Source organism: Dipodomys spectabilis, unplaced genomic scaffold (assembly GCF_019054845.1).
Source record: "Dipodomys spectabilis isolate Male_0828 unplaced genomic scaffold, ASM1905484v1 ptg000095l, whole genome shotgun sequence".
Lineage (NCBI taxonomy): Eukaryota > Metazoa > Chordata > Mammalia > Rodentia > Heteromyidae > Dipodomys > Dipodomys spectabilis.
Window position 1 is genome coordinate 43,057,284 of NW_024870772.1, and position 17,933 is coordinate 43,075,216.

Consider the following 17,933-nt stretch of genomic DNA (forward strand, 5'->3'; position numbering starts at 1 on the left):
ACTTACTTTCCACTGAAAAGTAAGTTGTGTTTTTCTTCTGAGGTCACCAAAAGTAATAATTTTATTTTTTTAATATAATTTTAATAGTTTGTTCACCTGCAGTGTAGTGAATTTACCAAAATAGAAGTGTATATTTTTGCCAATAGTAGAGAAATGTTTTGAATAATTAAGAGAGTTAGGTAATTGACAGTTTTAGCAATAAAGTTTCATACTTCCATTATTTTCAAATGAATATTTCAGATGAGAGAAACACAAGGACTTGATGTGGAGCTTTTGAGGGATCCAGCCTGGGCTCTCCAGAACACTGATCAAACCACTAGTTACTTTTAATTTTTCTTGCTTAAACTGTAAAAACATGCAGTGTTCCTGTACAATGTCTAATCACCCTTGATATCTGATTGGGTGTCTCATCTCCTACCAGTCTCCATGTAATGTTTGATCATGGTGGCCAGTCTTTAGCAAGAATCTTATTTGCTCAGTTTCTCCAGAATCCTCCTTTGTCTGGATATTTCTTCTTAGACATTTTTTTGTGTAGTCATTCCACTGTGCTCCTTGGCTATACATTCCTACTAGCCCATGCTATTGGAATTGAGCCAGTCTCCATTCCTTACTGGAAAATCCTATAGCAATACTCCTTATACCTGTCATAGGGGTCCTTAATGTCTGCCTTACCTGCTTTAATAGGTATCATTGGGTTAATTTTTTGAATAGCAAGACAATAAGGATCAAATTATCTTTTAAGTTATTTTAGTGCATTGGGAAAAACAGAAACGTTTCTAGCTATAATTTATAGCTTTTTCATTAAACATAAAGCTTATAGATACATTGAAGGGTAAGAGTAGATGAAGTATAAGAACAATTAAGAAGTATTGTCCACCATTTACATGGCACTCGGTTCTATCCCCAACACCACAAAAGAAATAAAGAAGTAGCAGAAGAAAGCGACATGTCATGCATGGTGCTCTGTAAATATAGTTGTACTTCTACTCAGAAGAATGAGACAGGAGTATCACTTGAGCTCAGGAGTTTGAGGCCAGCCTGGGCAACATAGTAAGAAAAAAAGAAGAAAGAATAATTAGGTGTAAAAAAAGGAAATATGAGAGCCGGGCACCAATGGCTCACGCCTGTAATCCTAGCTACTCAGGAGGCTGAGATCTGAGGATGATGGTTCAAAGCAGCTCGGGCAGAAAAGTCCATGAAACTCTTATCTCCAATAAACCACCAGAAAACCGGAAGTGGTGCTAGTTCAAGTGGTAGAGCGCTAGCCTTGAGCTGAAGAGGTGAGGGATAGTGCTCAGGCCCAGAGTTCAAGCCCCATGACCAACAAAAAAAAGGGAAATATGAGAATACAAATAGACAGGTAGCCAAATACTTAAACCCCATTATCCTAAAATAGTTATATTAAGAAAACAAAAGATATATAAACTTTTGCAATTTTGTTATATTATCCTTGGAAAGCTATGTTATTTTTCTGTGAAATATTTTTTAACTTGGCTTACTTGTTGGTCAAATTTTTTTCATGTAGATTATAAGCATATGATTAAGAATGAAAAGGAAAACAAATCAAATGTATTTCCTTCTACATCATATGAGAACTCCTTTACAGAAGACAGTATACTTCAGTAAGTATATACGTTATGTTTATGAATGCTATTGCTCCTAAAAGAGATGTATTCAAATCATCCACTCATTCAAATCATTTGATGTTAGATAAAATATATAAAAATCTCTTTCCATTAAAAATGCTTTAAAAAATTGTAAATTTCAGTATTTATGTAGGATACAGTTACCTGGCTTCTTTAATAAGTTATTTATTTACTGTCTCATGGTAATCCAATCTTTTTATGATTTAACTGTTGATCTTTGTTCATTTTATTAATACATTGAGTCCTTCTTCTACATAAAAAATTGTACAAGAGGAAAATCTGATACTTTGTCTTTTTAGTAGATAAAGTCTGTCTCACACTTTCAAGTACTAATTAAGGGGAAATTCATGAAATTACTTTCTCCTAGGACAAAGATTGTTGTTCCCCACAAAATCAAAACCGTATTTCTGTGGGTCCCCGTAACATTCCCAAAGATGTATAGACAGATAAACAAGACAAAGAGAAAAGAAAACAAAAACAGCAAAAAAAGAAAAACCCTATTGTTTTCATTTCCTGGAGTTCATTTTGATAAGTATTATTTTGTATGATCAGATGCACTTAGGCCTTGTACCTCTCTATTGCTCTCCTAAGAGTATCCTTTTGTCTGTGTATGAATGCCTAGAGACCTGTATAATTTATTATGTCTTGGTATTTTAGATCTAGCTTCCGCATATGAGAGAATTCATATGCCATTTGTATTTCTGAACTTGGCTTACCTCAATTAACTTGATTTCTTTGAAGTCCATCCATTTCCCTACAAATGACATAATATTATTCTTTCTAGCAGAAGTATAAAATTCCATTGTGTGTAGGTACCACCTTTTTTTTTTTTTTTTTTTTTTTGATTCACTCATTTATTCTGGGGCATCTGGGCTGTTTCCACAACTTGGCTATTGTGAATAGTGCAGTAGTGAACATGGATGTACAAGTGTCCTTATGGTATCCTGGCTTGTGATGCTCTGGGTAGATGCACAGGAATGGTATGGCTGGTTATTTTGTAAATGGAACTTAGTGAACTTTTCTGCCTGGGCTGGCCTCATCTCCAGATCTCAGCCTCTTGGATAAATAGGTAAATACAGGTATGAACCTGGCTAAAATTTAGTAAGATTTAAAATTCTTTTTTTGGAGGGTGGGGGTCCCACACTAGCCACATTTAAAAAGTATTTCATAGCTACATATGGCTAGTAACTCTTTTGGACAGCATAGATAGAGGTCATTTCCACCTACAGAGAAAATCCTGCTAGTGCTGCATTATATAATGAATGTTAAAAAAAAAAATCTCTACAATACCTGTATTTTAATATGTAGTAGACACCAAAAGTAAAAAAAAAAAAAAAAAAACTCACATTCTTCAGGGAAATTTAAAAGCTTAGTTCCAAAACACAAGGAACATTTATTATGGTTTCCCAGAGTTTGCTGAAAGTATTTATAATCTTTAAATGGCTGCACACTAAAATATTTATTTCAGAATCAGGCTAATCTTATTCTTCAAAAAGATAGTAGTAACTAATAATGCCTACCTTAGTATACAGTGTTCCGAACACATAAATTGAACTGCAAATTTGAGATATTAATAAACAATTTATATCAACAGATCTTCTGAAAAGCAGGAAGTTTTCCCTGTGGAACATGTAAGCCCTGGAGAAAAAGAAAAAGAATCACCTTTGAAATTATCTTACAAAATTCATGACTGTTCTGGTGCTTGTCTGATCAAAATGCCAGCAACCTTCAAGGGAGAAAACCCTCTACAGCTGCCAATTAAGTGTCACTTCCAAAGACGACATGCTAAGACAAACTCTCATTCTTCTGCACTCCATGTGAGTTACAAAACTCCTTGTGGAAAGAGTCTACGAAACATGGAGGAAGTCTTTCATTACCTGCTTGAAACAGAGTGCAACTTTTTATTTACAGACAATTTTTCTTTCAATACCTATGTACAATTGACTCGGAATCACCCCCGGGAAGCTGTTGTTATTTCTGATGCAGATATTAGTAATGGTGTGGAATCAGTGCCTGTTTCTTTCTGTAATGAAATTGACAGTAGACAACTTCCACAGTTTAAGTACAGAAAGACTGTGTGGCCACGAGCATGTTATCTAAACAACTTTTCCAACATGTTTACTGATTCATGTGACTGTTCTGAGGGCTGCATAGACATGTGAGTAGAAAAAAATAGGACATTTAACAAAAATTGAATGTAGAGACTACTTGTCGAGAAGTTCTGTGTACTAATTTGTCTGTCTAAAACATTCACAAAGAATCTAAATTGGGTTTGTTCAGGTACCCAGTGGATGTCTAAAAGCCTGTATAGGGTGGACTCTATCTAAACTATGCTTTTCCAGTCTCCCATGCAGTATTGCTACATGGCACCAGAGTTAATGTGTTCTTCCACATTGTACCTCCTCTGTATCACTGCTCTTGCACTTTGGAGCCATTAGTAAGTAAAATAAGAGGATTAACACAAGCACTGCAGTACCACAGCATGTGATCTAATAATGCAGGTGGCTACTCAGTGACTAATGGGTGGGTAGTATAGAGTAGACAAAGGAATGATCCACATGGCAGGGGCCATAGAGTGGACAATGGACATTTCACCACACTGCTCAGGGCAGCATATAATTCAAAACTGTTATGTATTATGTCTTCCTAGAATTTTCTATTTAATATTTTTATATCATATTTGCCATCAGAAATTGAAGTCACTACTAAGGGAGGAATGTGTGGTATAGGTAATAGTTTCCACCATCTTCTCAGAGTGTGAAGTGAGAAATAGAAAGGTGCTATTACCTGAGTTTGGCTTAATTCCGCTCTCATTACCCTCTCACGCAGAAGACTGTAGAATTAGATGCAAAGCAATGAGAAAGTATGCAACATGGAGGTAGATACAAGAGAAAAACCCACACTCTGTGTAAAGGTTGCCGAAAGGAGACCACCCTGCAATTCAGGCAGAACAGAGTTTATATGAGAGAGCCAAACTGCTGGTTGGCACTCTAGGGTATAGCATGAACTAGTGGTGGTGAGAGATTACATAGGGAAGGGTGAGAAGGAGATGTGATAGTAGCAGAAGAGGAGGCGACCTCAGAGCCTGGGGAGAGCCCCACAGTTGTACGATAACCAGGCAGTTACAGGTACTGGGCAGAACTTCGAGGGAGCGCCACTTATTAAAAATGTTTAGGATCAGACTGAAGGTATGGCTCAAATTTTACAGTGTCAGCTGAGACCAATGCAAGACAAATGGAATTTCCTGGTCCTGAGTTCAAGGCCTGATACTAGCACAAAATAAATAAAACTATCTAGAACCTTGGAAGCAGTCTGAGCCTCAATAAATTGGAAGACTTTATATCTGAGTAATCAAGAGACAAATACAGAATGAAATTTAAAGGGAATTTAAAATAGATTTGAGGCTGAGAGTGGTGGTATAAGCCTCAGGCTTCAAGGTTGTGGATATAGGAAGATCACGGCCCACGGCTAGTCCTAGACAAAAGCAAAAGAATCAGAACTTTACTGTAAAATGGCTAAAGGACAAAGGGTTGAGATGTAGTTCAAGTTGTAAGGCTCTGAATTCAAAGCCCATATACTAAAATAAAATTAAATAGATACATTTAAAATGTCAAAAAAAAAAACCAAACCCTGGGACATAGCTCAATAATAGAACAGTTGCCTAACACAAACGAGACCTTAGATTCAAAGAGATGAAATACTGTATCCATGAAATAAAAAGATTATTAAAAGAATCTGATAGGCATTAAAATGAATCTTGGAAATAAAGAAAACATAGTGATTGTTTATAAAAAAAAATCTAAATATATAAACTAAATAAATAGTAGGGCTGGTATAACTGAAGAATTAACAAATCTAAAGGCAGAACTCACACAAACATATACTTGCTTGAAAGTTTTCCATAATTGAAGAATGCCAGGTTTCTTCACATTGAAAAGGCCTGTTCTCTACATATAATACGATTTGGCTTTTAAAATATTTACAGAGTAATCTCAAAAAAAGAAAATAGAGCCAGGCACTGGTGGTTCACGCCTGTAATCCTAGCTTCTCAGAAGGCTGGGACTTGAGGGTTGCAGTTCAAAGCCAGCAAGGGCAGGAAAATCCATGAGACTCTTTATCTCCAGTTACGGAAGTAGTGCTGTGGCTCAAACTGGTAGAGCACTAGTTTTGAAAAAAAGAGCTTTTAGTGACAGTGCCCAGGCCCCAAGTTCAAGCCCCACAAGCAACTAAAAAGTAAAATAAACCACATAGATTGGCAACACTTACTATCCAAAATAAGAAAAAACTGGCATGCTAGTTTGCAGTGTCACTGAAACAGCAGCTGGCACTCTGCCATACAGTGTATGTATAAATAATACAGAAGATACATAGCACATGCAGGAAAAACCGAAAAGTCACATAGTTCAACAAAAGGAAGACTATGGTTCAAAGATTTAAATCACCGTACTAATAATCACATATTCTAATCCATACCTGGAGTATTAAAATTCCTTCCTCTCTTTAAGGTAGGAGTCCCTATCAAGTTAATCATCTATATAGTTAGAGGAGGAAAATACATAGATTCAGTTGTGTGGTTTAAGAGCCTTTCAACACTATGAAGAAAAAAAAGTTTATCATCAGTCTGTAATGTTTTTGTGTCATGGATTAGAAAGAAAACTCAGGACATTTTCAAAACTATGTCTTAAATTTGAACTAGAAGAACATTCATCAATAAGCTAATGAGTAAGAAATGAAACGTACCCATTTTGAAAAGCTTAAGAAAGTCCATATAGTTAAGTATTTATTTCATTCATGATTAGAAGCAAGTTACAGTTACTAGATAGTATTTTTGTACCTTTTGTTGATGGTACCTTTTAAAGAGACCTACTTAGGGAAGAAAGCTCCATAAGTCCTGTGAACCAAACAACTGTTGTAAATATAATTGCAACAATTATGCTTGCACCCTCCCTTAACTTAGTGCTTTTTTTTTTTTATTGACTTCTCAACATTGACTGCCTTTTAGAACAAAATGTGCATGTCTTCAACTGACTTCAAGGAATGCCAAAACATGTCTCTTGTCAAGGGATAGAATAAGTACTGGATATAAATATAAAAGACTACAGAGGCAAATACCTACTGGGTAAGAAACCTTGAGGATTTGGTGCAGGGTATTGGTATCTGTGAAGGTGGGTATGTTTTTATTGTAGTCTGTAGTCTGTTTAAAATATGTTTAACTCTGTTTCTAGTTCTGAAAATCTTTTTTGTTGTTTGGTGGGTTTTTTGTTGTTGTTTTTGGTTTTTGTTGTTTTTGGTGCTGGTCTTGAGGCTGCTTACCATCCCTGAGCATTTTTGCCCAAGGCTAGTGCTCTACTACTTGTGCTCCTACTTATGGCTTTTTTAATACTTCAGTCTCAGGGACTTTCCTGCCAGTCTGACTTTGAACTCATCCTCAGATCTCAGCCTTCTGAGTATCTAGGATTATAGCATCCAGATAATACTGAAAATCTTTTATGAAATATCTAATGCTATATACATACATATCAATATGCATGTATACATGCACATATATGTATGTATGTATAAATAAGTATACGTGTGTCTATAGTTATATGTATATATGTATAGCTATAGACGTATGCTTATCTATTGATGCATACATGAGGTAACCTATATATTTGGTAACTTCTGTATATTCTTGGAATATACACACATTACACAAAATATATTCAAACACTTAACCTGCTTTAAGCCTGGCTCTTACCTGTCTTACGGTCAGCCTATTTTGAATAGCCATTTTCCCTTTAAGAAATTTGCTGAAGTGGTGCTGTGGCTCTCTTGAGCTAGCCTTGAGCTGAAGAGCTGAGGGACAGCACCCAGGCCCAGAGTTCAAGCCCTACAACCAACAAAAAAAAAAAAGAAATTTGCTAGCAATCAGGAATGGTGGCTGAGGCTAAAGTACCTTTGAGTTTAAGATCAACCTGGGCTGCATTGTGAGAATTTACCTCAAAAAAATTAATATATATATATATATATATATATATACATAATGTACGTGTAACTGATAATTGCTACTAGCTATTAGCAAATAACATTATTAGAAACAGAAGTTTTCCTTCTAGATAACTCCCTTTAATCATTTTTAGACATTTTAATAGAGTTGACATTTAGTATATACCAGGCATAGTAAATATCGGTGTGTCATATATTTTGTAAATAAGATTCCATTTTATTCCGCTGGCCTAGCAAATCCAGCCCTAAGAACTTTCATACTTAGTTTTCTTTCCTCAGTTTATCAATTTAGTAGCAATATAAACTTCTTGTTTTGTGTGTGATAGTTTTACTCTTACACTTTTTATTACAGCATCTATGAATGCAACCTTTTATGCAAATGTAATCGACAAATATGTCAAAACCGAGTTGTCCAACATGGTCCTCGAGTGAGGCTGCAGGTATTCAGGACTGAGAAGAAGGGATGGGGAGTACGATGCCTTGATGACCTTGACAGAGGAACATTTATTTGCATTTATTCAGGTAAAGCAAAGGATTATTATCTAAATATTTTTCAGCAGAAACTGCTTTTTGTTGTTAATGGTGGTAGGTAGTGGTAGTTGTGGGGCTTGAACTCAGGGCCTGAGTGCTGTCCTGAGCCTCTTTATGGTCAAAACCAGCACTCTACCAACTGAGCCACAGTACCACTTCGGGTTTTTGAGTGTTAATTGGAGGAAAAAGTCTTATGAGGACTTTTCTTCCCCGGGCTGGCTTCGAACCGCATTCCTCAGATCTCAGCCTCCTGAGTAGCTAGGATTACAAGCGTGAGCCACCAGTGCCCAGCTTAGTGAAGACCATTGAGATCTGAAAGCCAGGTAAGGAGAAACAGCATCTCCAAAGAGTATTGGAAGAGGAAGTGACTAGAACCTGAGCCTCTAAAGGGATAAGATGCCATAGGAGATACCAGGTGTTTCATTAAAGAAAGCCTTAAGGTGAAAATGTAGGTTATTGCATGAAGGCTGTTACATGCAAGGTATATCTGTCTCTATGGCTGCATGTGCTTTAAGAGAAGAAAACTTAAAAAAGAAAATTAACTGGGCACAGTGGCTACCACCTCTAGGCCCAGTTAAAGAGTCAGAGTTGGGAGGATGGGAGTTCAAAGCAGAAAGTGAGTGAGACCCCTGTCTCAGCAAATAACTAATGGCTCATGTCCATAATCTCTTGTATATTATTCCAAAAAGGAAAAGGATAAATGCTTTTTTAGGCTTACAGTAGTTATGGGGTGGGGGGGGGAGGCTATCTTTGTTACTATCCGTTCCAATCAGTATCCCCCTATCATTTCCCTTCCTTCTTCATCCTTCCCAAAACCATTTCAGCAGGGTTTTTTTGTTCAGTTTTCATCATTACAAACATTCATCCTCTTTCAAAATTATTTAGCCTCTATTTTTTTATCCTTGTCCTTTCTATTCCCTCCTTTAGATTTATGTTTTGTGTTTATCTATAAATATATACTTATAGAAATGGATATGGATGTATATGTATATACATATGTATGTGCGTGAATATTTGTCATTTGTTTAGCTTACATATGAGTGAAAATGTGGTATTTTCCCCCCTCTCTCTCCCTCTCCCTCTCCCTCTCTCTCTCTCTCTCTCTCTCTCTCTCTCTCACACACACACACACACACACACACAATTTATGGGGCTGGAACTCAGGGCCTGGGTACTGTCCCTGAGCCTCTTTGTGCTCAAGGTTAATGCTCTACACTTCTGGTTTTTGAGTCATTAATTGGAGATACGTGTCTCATGGAGACTTTTCTGCATAGGCTGGCTTTGAACTGAGAACCTCAGATCTCGGCCTCCTGTGTGGCATGAGCCACTGATGCCTGGCTTAGCTTGTCTCATTCTGATGTCCTTCAGTTGTATTCATTTCCTAAAAATCACAAAAGAAATCTTTTTTTCACTTGGCTTTTTTTTGTCGGTTGTAGGGCTTGAACTCTGGGCCTGGGCGCTGTCCCTGCACTCTTCAGCTCAAGGCCAGCGCTCTACCGCTCGAGCCACAGCGTCACTTCCGATTTCGTTTTTTTCTACTATTGTGTAATACTCCATAGTGTGTGTGTGCATGCATGCATGTGTGTATGTATGTTATATCTTGTTTATCTGTTCTATTGTTGGGCAAGTCAGCTCATTCCCGCATTAGGCTATTATGGACAGTGCTATAATTAACATATATACAAATGTCTTTTGGTATGTTGATGTTATTTATGTTTCTTCATATATGTACACAATAATGATATGGCAGAGCCATAGAGAAGATCTCTAAGTCTTTTGAGGAATTTCCATAGTGGTTGTACTAGTTTACAGTCTCACAATGTATTGAGGGTTCCTTTTTGTCTCATTTCCTTGTCATTATCAAATACTCTGTATGTTTTATGGGTGGAAGATAAGTAGACCCTCATTGGCCCTTTTTAAAAACAATTTTCATATTTATAACCATTTTCTAGAATGAGTTAATGTTTTTACTTTTATTCTAGAAATAAGGTTCCTATAGCCCAGATCCCTCAAGTCTTGAAGGAGAGCCTGGAGGTGAACTTTGCTGTTTGTTAATAATTATATTATTTTCTGTCTTGCTCAAACTCTTGCATTTTTCTTTTAGGAAGATTGCTAAGCCGAGATAACACTGGGAAACCTAAGGCTAGAGATGAAAGTGGAAAAGAAGAAGATATTATAAAAAATACCTGTTCCAAAAAGAGGAAAATAGAAGTTGCAAGTTCAGATTGTGAGGTTGAAATTATCCCAGTAGAACTGGAAAAACCTGCTACAAATGCTAAAGCTGAGGAACATCTACCTCAGTTTAGTGGTAATCCAAAAGAGCCTATTACGTGAGTAAGAGTTGAGGGTCAAAATTAAATAATTGTGGATGGAGGATGTTCTTTGTCCTTCCTCTCTTTCTTACTTCCTCTTCCTCCCAGCCCACAGCTCTGCCCTCACACACATTCCTATATGTCTTTTGTTTCACAGTTGAACATTTAACCCATTGAGAAATCCAAATCTAGACAGTGTTCCATTTCTAAGTTTGACTTTAGGTAAATTTAATCAGATTCTTTTCGATAGTTGTAAGCTGTGCCTTTTTTTTTTTTTCTTTTGTATCAGCATTCTGTTTGGATATCTTTCGTAGGTTCTCCCAAAAACTGCTGAGTTAAAAATTTGATTATGTTTTCCTCCTGTGAAGCAATAGATATAAATGTCCTTAGATTACTTTCTAACAAAATGGACATTTGTGAAATAGTTGTCATTTCAAAGTCTAATGCAGTTTTTAGTGATATACAGAATAACTTTTTTTTCCCTTTTCAGGAAAATGAATTCTAACAGTATTTCAAGAACTTATTCAGTTATTAGAAGTCCTAAATCCAAGACAGCCACTTTTCAACGCAATGGGAAAAAGATGGTAAAAACTACAAATTGTAGCTGGGGAAATTAGGCATGGTGACACATACCTGTAATTCCAGCACTTAGGAGGGTAAGGTAGGAGGATTTTGAGTTTGAGGCCAGTCTGAGCTATGTAGCAAACCTCTAAGACAAACCAAAAAAATAAAACCCAGTAGATGAGGGCTTTCTGAGTATAACTATTATTTCTTCCTGATAATCTTTACTTAGTTATAAGTACTTACATTACTTAATTGTGTGTAGGGCTTCTTTTGTTGTCTTGGAATGAATAGGCTGTTGAGGTCTAAGGACATGTCTTAGGTTATATGGCAGTTGGCATGTTTCTACCTTTGATAAATGAGAAGAGTGTTGGTTATGACTGATAGTTTGCTCCACTGAAACTGAGCTATTTGGTTAAGAATTTGTTGGAGAAGCTTGTGTTTATTATAATGGTGATATAAGAAAAAAAAAAGTGGGGCTGGGAAGGTGGCTCAGTGGTAGAGCGCTTGCCTTGCATGCATGAGGCCCTGGGTTCGATTCCTCAGCACCACATAAACAGAAAAAAAAAAAAAAAGCTGGAAGTGGCACTGTGGCTCAAGTGGTAGAGTGCTAGCCTTGAGCTGAAGAGCTGAGGGACAGCGCCCAGGCCTAGAGTTCAGGCCCCACGACCAGACCAAAAAAAAAACGAAAAAAAAAAGTGGTCATATTGCAGTTAATACACACTAAAGAGAAAATGAATGACAGGAAGGTAAATCAGTCCGTGTTGATGGGGAGGATACCAGCAGGAGGAGGCAGGGCTAAAAATAAGGGTGAATATGGCTGAACATGGTTGAAGTATGAAAATAGCCATGCTTTTGCATGTGTGAAAATAGAGCAATAAAATCTGCTGGAATAGTTTCAAGAAGGGCAGACATGGCTAAGCACTGGTGGCTCAAGTCTATAAGTGAAGCTACTCAGGAGGCTGAGATCTGAGGCTTTCTGTTCAAAGCCAGATTGGGCAGGAAAGTCTGTGAGATTCTTACCTCCAGTAAACTACTCAGGAAAGCCAGAAGTGGTACTTTGGCTAGCCTTGCATAAGAAGCTCAAAGACGGGGTGCCAGTGGCTCATGCCTGTAACACTAGCTACTCAGGAAGCTGAAATTGGAGGAGATTGGAGATTCAAAGCCAGCCCCGGCAGAAAAGTCCAGAAGACTCTCATCTCCAATTAACCACCAGAAAACCCGAAGTGGTACTGTGGCTCAAGTGGTAGAGCACTAGCCTTGTGCTGAAGAGCACGGGGACAGCACCCAAGCGCAGAGTTCAGGCCTCAGGACCAGCACCTCACCACCACCCCTACTCCCCAAAAAAGAAGGGCAAACATGGATAAGGGAAAGTAATAGGGGAGAGGTGAAGTTGATTGGGATGCATTGCATATATATTTGTGGAAATGTCACAATGAAACCTCCTTTGTGCCAAAAAGAGGATTAAATGAAATGTCATAGAGGGGGAAAAAAAAGTGATACATTAATTTATGTTAAGAAGGTTTTGAGATATTGGAGAATAAGGAAGAGAGGTAACTTTATTAAGGGAATTGTCTAAAAAGCATTATTTTACATGATAGCCTCTGAAGTTATTCTTTTCAGATTAAGCTGAGAGGTCTGATCAGAGACTAAACTTGAAAACCCAGAAAGAAACAGGAAAAAAACTAGCACAATAGTAGCAGACACAATAGTAGCTTACACTAAAGCTTATAGATAAAAATGACAACTCTGCTGTATGTGTTAATACAAATAATTCCCCTCTGCTTGTTGTAGTATAGAGATAACTGTTCAATATCATAATTTGTGTAAAGATTGAGTTAGTGGGTCACCAGCTCTGCTGCTCAGCCCATGTACATTTATTTGTAAAATGCTGATAATTTTACTTATCTCAGAGTTATAAGGATAGATATAAATATCAGAAACCTCCCTTAGCACAATGCTTGGCACTGTACTAGAACCAGTGAGCTGGGTGCTAAGCATTATGCTAAGCATATGTACCCTTCTGAATTTAACATTACCAATTAAGGTAACTTTATTAGCTATAATGCATAAAGACTAGAAACTTTAATGTTTTCTTTGAAGTAGAAACCAGCCAATAGCTTTCTTTTATCTTTACATAACTTATAGTTGAAGCCAGATTTCTCAGGACTGAGAATAACAAGAATGAAAGAGGCACTTATGTGCCTAAAAGTATAATGTAGTCAAAAAGTGACTCATTGGCTCCATTAGTCTCAAGATTTCCTTTGAGGCTCAACTTTGAGGCTTTTTCAGAACTAATCTACATACAACCTAGAAGACTGACACTTCCTGAAAGGCTAGTTACTAAATACCTTTTTCCAATCTAGGAAGTACAGATACCTTTCTTATTTTCTTGTAAGGGATTTGTTTCCTTGGAGTCTGCCATCTCAGAAGATAACTGTGGATTTAAAGTAGCTCAAGAACATATGGTCTTGAAAGCCAGGGGAGCACAAGGTAGGCTTTTTAAGTTTACTTTGTGATTGCCTAACTCTCCAGTCTCTCTCTTGGTCATTTTTCCAGATTTCATAACAAATATGTCACATTTGTCACAGAAGGTATAACTTGTTAGATCAGAAATTGGCAAGCCATGGTTTATAATCCAACATATTAGGCCTACCATTCTATTTGTTAAGTTTGTCCCACAAAAACATGACCTTTTTTCCTAGTTGAAAAGTATCAGAAGTGAATAATCATTTGGAATACTTGAAAAATTATAGGAAACTATAATTTGAGTCCATAAATTAAGTAAGATTTTATTGAAACACAACCACAATCATTTACATAGTTTCTATTTTTGCACTATTCCAGCATAGCTGAATAATCATAAGGAAGACCATGTGTCTGGTAAATTCTCAAGCATTTGCTATTTGACCCTTTATAGAAGTTTATATTGACCTCTGATTTGGTTGCCAGCAATTACCTGATATGTGCCAGACAGAAGGGTGTGGTAGAAAGTTCTAATTCTACATGATCCAAAGCTGCTATTTATATCTTTGTCTAACTCCTGGACTCTAAAAGATACATATATCATTCTTCAGTAGTCCAACCAGTACCAGGATCCTCCACATGAGTTTAGCAAAGAGCCAGCATTTCATTCCTCTGAGTGCTTGTCTTTCAAAGTTATCACTCCTGTCTCAGTGAACATTACTAGTTGAACATACCTAGGTATTGGCATCTTTGTAATTCAGTGGATCTCTCAGCAGGAAGACTTCACTGACAGTTATCCCTCCCTTTTTCTTTTCCTTTTTTTTTTTTTTTTGGTGCTAATAATGGGGCTTAAACTCAGAGACTCATGTTCTCAATCAACTTTCTGGCTCATGACTGAAGCTCTAGTACTTAAGCCACACCTCCTCCAGCCCAACTTTTTGGTGTTTAATTGGAGGTAAGAATCTCACAGATTTTTCTGCTAGGCTGGCTCTGAACCTCAGTCTTCAGATCTCAGTCTCCTGAGTAGCTACAATTAGAAACATGAGCCACCAGCAATGGGCTAGAGATGTCCCTTTGTAAGAACTGGCAAACCATTGTTGCCTCTTCTTACTTTGAGATTCTTGAATCAGCAACCCCAGCCCACTTCCTACCTAGTAAAACAGAAAGATTGATTGGGAAAGCCACAGCAGCTCCTTGATAGAAAAATTCTCTCGTACCAAGGCATTTTATGTCTTATTATCTATTATGTATTGGTATGTATTATGTATTTATTACATTATTAGTGGACAAGAGCCACATCAGTTCTGTTGCTTTTAGTTCTTTTTCCATTTTCATTGGCTGCTGTAAACATATGTAACATGTGACCCAAATAAAATTATATAACCATTTATAGCCCTTAATGAAAATATGAGTACTGCTGTCTCACACCTGTAATCCTAGCTACACAGCAGGCTGAGATCTAAGAATCATGGTTTGAAGCCTGGGCAGGAAAGTGTGAAATTCTTATCTCCAATAAATTACTAAAAAAGCTGGAAGTGAAACTGGCTCAAGTGATAAAATGCTAGCTAACCTTGAGCAAAAACGTTCAATGGCAGCACCCAGGCCCTTAGTTCAAGCCCTAGGACCAGCACCAAAAAAAAAAAATATATATACACACACACACACACACACATATACATTCATATAATGGGGAGAGCGAGCACTCTAGAACAATTGCCACAACAGCAGTGACTTAAGAGGATTTATTTTCAAGAAACAGAATTTCTTTTTTAAATACTTTTAATAAACACATTGCAGTTCTACATGCTTATGTGATACAGTGTATCATGTATTTGATGCATATTAATCACACAGGATAACTTGTGTATCTTTCACCTCAAGACATTCCTTTTTGTTTGAAGCATTAAATTTGAAGTGAAACTATTATATATAACAAAATATATAATTTCATATATAAAATATAAAACTAATAGGTATAATAACAAATGTATATGATTCTTATCCTGCTGTACTATATATAACAGAAGTTATAAGACCCCAAAAGCTCCCTAATGCCATCCACCTCTCCACCACCTCCTTCTCAGACTCTAGTAACAACTATTCTACTACTAGTTTTTATTTTTCTGATCCTGGGACTTGAATTCAAGGTCTAAACACTGTCTCTGAGCTTTTATGCTCTATTTCCAGACATACATTTTTCTGGGTTTTGTTTTTTGTTTTTTTTTGTCAGTCATGGGACTTGAACTCCACCCTGGGCACTGTCCCTGAGCTCTTCAGCTCAAGGCGAGTGCTCTACCACTTGAACCACAGTGCCACTTCTGGTTTTCTGGTGGTTAATTGGAAACAAGAGTCTCACTCACTTTCCTGCCCAGGCTGGCTTTGAACTGTGATCCTCAGATCTTAGCCTCCTGAGTAGCTAGGATTACAGGTGTGAGGCACTGGTGTTCAGCTGACAAATACTTTTTGACTGAAGTATAATTTCTTTGTTTCTTGAGTTAGACAATATAAGTGGCCTTCAAAAAAGAAAGATTATTTTAGTTGTTCCATCTAATATACATTCATACATAAATATTCTCAGAAGTATTTCCATTATTGGTTAGGAAAAGTTATTGACCAGTTCATTCCATTTTAAAGTATTAATATTTATAAAGGCATAAATGGGAACTGGGAAGGTCACTCAGTGTTAGAGTGCTTGCCTTGCATGCATGAGGCCCTGGATTCAATTCCTTAGTACCACATGAACAGAAAAAGCTAGAAGTGGAGCTGTGTCTCAAGTGGTAGAGTGCTAGCCTTGAGCTGAAGAAGTGAGGGACAGTGCCCAGGCCCAGAGTTTGGGACCCATGACCAACAAATAAATAAAAATAAAGGCATAAGTGTTGCATGACCCTCTGGCAAAACATCAAACATTAATATGCACAAACTCCTCCCTAAACAGTTGTTGAGGCTTACGGATAGTAACTCTGATAGTCTTCCTGGCCTCTCTATTGGCATAGAAGGCCTACGGTGCCTCCTAATCCTTCCATATGTACTTGTTTAGAATATACTTAAATGCAAGTTACAGTTGAAGAGAACAAAGGTAATTTGTTAGGATTTCATATTAAATAAAGTAGTGAGAAAATTTTATCAAAAGGTGTAGTTATATAGTAGAAAGAAGGTAGACTTCAGAAGCCAAACGTATTTGGGATTGTTACCCCAATTCTCATTATAATTATGGGTTAGACTCTATCCCTCAGAGACTCAAAGTTTTTGTTTATAAAATTAAATACTACTTCTCTTAATGTACTGTAAAGATTGTGACAAAGCAAATACCACCTCATTAGTATTGTTAATCTCAGCACTGTTGCACATCCAAATGTATTTCCTAACAATTCCTTCCAATAATGTCTAACCAGGCGACTCGAATTCAAACCTGTTTGAAGATTCTAAAGACAAACAGCTGATTGAATCAAATGTGATAGATATAACTAAATGTAGAGAAGAAATTCCACAAGGAGGTAGATGTAACCAAGCAGCCGTATTGGATATTGAGAATATTAAAAAGAAATTTGTGATTCAAATACAAAAGTCCCAAGAGGAAAATCCTTCAGCATATCAAAACAAGCAAGTCTTTTGTGAAGAGTTGTCAAGTGAAATCAAGAATACTTCATCTGATTCTTTAATGAAGTTCAACGAGGGGAGTGTGTTTTTATTGGATGCCTCAAAAGAAGGAAATGTGGGCCGCTTCCTTAATGTGAGTATAGGTGCTTAGAGTCATATTGCTAAGCAAGTTTCCTCTGCTTCCTTGAAAAATAAATTAACAGATTATAAAGCCAGACTCCCTGGGTTGGGGTTCTAGTTCTCCACGTGAATGCCTGTGGTATCTTCTTGATGCGTTGCTTCTTATTCTTAAGATAGGAGCATAATAATGTTTAGAATGTTGTGAGGGACAAAGGAATTGATACAAAGTACTTCAAACTTCATAACAGTAAACATTTGCTTTAAAAAAATATATATAAGAAGGGCTGGGAAGGTGGCTTAGTGGTAGAGTACTTGCCTCACATGCATGAGCCCTGGGTTGGATTCCTCAACACCACATAAGCAGAAAAAGCCAGAAGTGTCACTGTGGCTCAGGAGCACTAGCCTTGAGCTGAAGAGCTGAGGGACAGTGCCCAGGCCCAACTGACCAAAAAAGCAAACAAAATATCTGTAAGAAATGGTATGTAAGAAAAATATTTAAAAACTCAATGGTGGTGCACACTTGTAATCCTAGTTACTCAGAATGCAGAGGCAGGAAGATCATGAGTTTGAGGCCAATGTGGGGGAAGTTAGTAAGAGTCTCTGTTGTTGAGATAAAAGCAAAACGGGTGAGGCCCTGAGTTAATACCCAGTACCCAGGGAATTTAAAGGTTAACATAACAAAATGTTTTCAAGTTCACCTGTTCAAGTTAAA

General features: G+C 37.1%; 1 protein-coding gene across 6 annotated transcripts in view; it reads left to right on the forward strand.

Annotated features, from left to right (window-relative positions):
- Setdb2 (SET domain bifurcated histone lysine methyltransferase 2) overlaps positions 1 to 17,933 on the forward strand; it is a 34,974-nt gene that overhangs the window by 13,443 nt on the left and 3,598 nt on the right. For 4 of the 6 annotated variants that reach the window (XM_042685709.1, XM_042685705.1, XM_042685706.1 and 1 more), the window contains 8 exons: positions 1,526 to 1,622; positions 3,241 to 3,804; positions 6,649 to 6,765; positions 7,987 to 8,156; positions 10,270 to 10,495; positions 10,968 to 11,061; positions 13,405 to 13,531; positions 16,897 to 17,234. In XM_042685709.1, coding sequence (XP_042541643.1) covers positions 1,526 to 1,622; positions 3,241 to 3,804; positions 6,649 to 6,765; positions 7,987 to 8,156; positions 10,270 to 10,495; positions 10,968 to 11,061; positions 13,405 to 13,531; positions 16,897 to 17,234 — 1,733 coding nt within the window. The remainder of the gene's footprint in view (positions 1 to 1,525; positions 1,623 to 3,240; positions 3,805 to 6,648; positions 6,766 to 7,986; positions 8,157 to 10,269; positions 10,496 to 10,967; positions 11,062 to 13,404; positions 13,532 to 16,896; positions 17,235 to 17,933) is intronic. The other 2 variants (XM_042685708.1, XM_042685707.1) reach the window with 2 other exon arrangements.